The sequence below is a fragment of the Gracilinanus agilis genome, chromosome 2 (assembly GCF_016433145.1).
Source record: "Gracilinanus agilis isolate LMUSP501 chromosome 2, AgileGrace, whole genome shotgun sequence".
Taxonomy (NCBI): Eukaryota; Metazoa; Chordata; class Mammalia; order Didelphimorphia; family Didelphidae; genus Gracilinanus; species Gracilinanus agilis.
Window position 1 is genome coordinate 320,961,766 of NC_058131.1, and position 2,692 is coordinate 320,964,457.

Here is a 2,692-nt window from a genome sequence, read left to right on the forward strand (position 1 = left end):
TTCAGTTAAGATTTTGCTGGGGTAAAATGATCTAGTCCAACCCCTATGTGAAGCAAGGTTTACCAGCCATTGCACTATATAGTGTGCTTTTCTGCGTCTCCCACCCATCGCTCCTAGTTCTAATGCCTCTTTTACCTGACAATCCTGAAGATGTTTGGAGGCAGCATTCATGTACTCCATGTATCTTTTGATTTTTCCAGAATATACAGTCTCCAATTCCTATGAAGGGACAGTCTATAAATACACAGAAACTTTCCTCAAAGATAATTGTATTTCAATATAATTTGTTTCTTCTAATCTGCTGTATTTTATTTTGTAATTTGATGATGTTCTGAAAAGAGTCCCATTTGCTTCACTAGACTGCCAAAGAGGACCATGACAAAGAAAGTCCTTCACATCAGGCTAACTACATACATCAGACCACTGACCATGTTCAAGACCTCAGATATCCTCAGCTTACGCTGTAACTTTCAATGGAAGGAAAAGGTATTGTGTAAGGAGAGAGAAGATCTCCCACAAAGTGTTCTGACCTTGAACTTTGGTACCAATTTCTGGCTTCATGTAACCTCTAGCCTCTTCAGTTTGTCCAGACAGAGGCTTGGACTTTAGTCAAACTCTTTTGTTTTGGATGCTTATAGCTCCTTCTTTTTCTTTCTTTTTTCTCTAACCCCCTCTCCCTCCTCTTCACCCTGCTGCCTTACACTGGGTGCTTTGGTCTTTGTGTCCAGTCTACTCTTTACTATAAATACATTTCTCTCAATGAAGGGCCTGGCAAATTTTAATGTCACACTCTGTTTACCACTGGCCTGCCTCTTGGTGGCTTTTGTATATTCCTGTCATGTATAACCTATGGTTTACAATGTTTGCTTGTCTATAATGAATGACTTCTTGCTTCTGAAAGAATATTCATCTACATATTAAATTTATTGAAACTCCCTTTTTCATATTCTATTGTGGTCTCTATCCTCCTTCAAGGAGTCAATCTACTATTAATCAGACCATCAACACAGTCAGAGATTCTGTCCCCTCAGCAAGCAGAGACTTCTCAATAACTCTGAGAGTGGACCATGGCTTTTTTTTTGGGGGGGGGAAAGTGATTTGTTCAAGAGAAGAGAAGTGCTTAGCTTCTCCCAAGATGTCCTCACCCCGAAGTCATTGTCTTGTGATGCTTGGGACATCTGATGCTTGAGTCATTAAGGAAGTTACATCCATAAGATTTCTGAAAGACATTCTAAAAAAAAGGGCCACTTGACCGTCAAACCAAAATGTCTTCATTAACACGAGTCATCAGGAGAAGACACAGAGTGAATGCTCTTCTACTGGTCCCTGAGTTTCTGTTAAGGGTTATGGCAGTTCACAAAAAGGAAATCATTCCTTTGCTGAGCAGCCTCCTCAGAGTTCCCTTTATATCCCTGTTCCTCAGGCTATAGATGAAGGGATTCAGCATTGGAGTCACTACTGTATACATCACAGATGCGATGGTTCCTGTCTCTGCTGAATATGAGGATGAGGGCCTTAAATACACTAGGATGACAGTCCCATAGAAGAGAATGACCACTGAAAGGTGGGAGCCACAGGTGGAGAAGACTTTACGTTTCCCATCGGCAGAAGGGACTCTGAAAACTGTGGAGATAATGTGGACATAGGAGAACAAAATGCAAGTGAATGGGACCAAACCAGCCAGGGCAGCATCAATGAACATCACCACCTGAAAGATGTCAGTATCTGAACAGGAAAGCTTTAGAAGGGGTAGGAGATCACAGAAGAAATGAGGGATCACATGGGATCCACAAAAAGAGAACTGAGTCATAAAGAGAGTGAGGGAGAGGGCAATGAGGTGGGAGCAGAGCCAGGATACAGTCACTAGCAGCACACAGCGAGCAGGATTCATGACTGTGGTATAGTGGAGAGGAAGACAAATGGCCACATAGCGGTCATAAGCCATGGCAGCAAGGAGGAAGTCATCCAGGAGGGCAAAAGTCATGAAGAAATACATCTGAGTGAGGCACCCAGCATAGGAGATGTTTTGGCGGTGGGCCCAGATATTCGTCAGCATCTTGGGGACTGTGGTGGAAGTAAAACAGGTATCAATGAAGGAGAGGTTGGCCAGGAAGAAATACATAGGAGAGTGGAGGTGGGAGTTGGAGGCAATCGCCAGTATGATGAGCAGGTTTCCCAACATGGTGAAAATGTACATAACTAGAAATAGTCCAAAGAGGATCAGCTGATAATCTGGCTGTTCAGAGAGTCCAAGGAGGAGGAATTCTGAGATGCTGGTTGTGTTCCCCCTTCCCATCACCTGAAAAAGACTGATTGAAGGGGAGTCTGGCTAACATAGAGAAACCTATAAATGATGGTAGAACTTCCATCTAGCATTTTGGCCTCTGGAATGTTCACTTTGAAAATGGGGCATAATGCCAATATGTGAATCTAATAGGATTACATCTTTGAACAAGTACAACATTCCCAGGATAATGTGAATTCTGATAATGATAATAATAAAAATAATAATAAAAACCTTATTTCCATCACATACAGGTAGTATGACATAGTGGATAGACAGATTATCCCAGATTTAGGAAATTTTAGGTTCAAATTCTAACTTTGATACGTATTAACTTTTTGGACAAGGCCCTTAACATCTCTTTTTCCTAGGCATCTCTTTAAGATTTCAAATTTCAGAATAGTTGCT

General features: G+C 41.6%; 1 protein-coding gene across 1 annotated transcript; it reads right to left on the reverse strand.

Annotated features, from left to right (window-relative positions):
- Positions 1-274: 274 nt before the first annotated feature.
- Positions 275-2,296, reverse strand: LOC123235376 (olfactory receptor 1G1-like). The gene is made up of 2 exons (XM_044661495.1): positions 1,386-2,296; positions 275-293 (listed from the first exon to the last, which is right to left on the reverse strand). Exons 1-2 carry the CDS (start codon positions 2,294-2,296, stop codon positions 275-277), a joined length of 930 nt encoding a protein of 309 aa, XP_044517430.1.
- Positions 2,297-2,692: the final 396 nt, after the last annotated feature.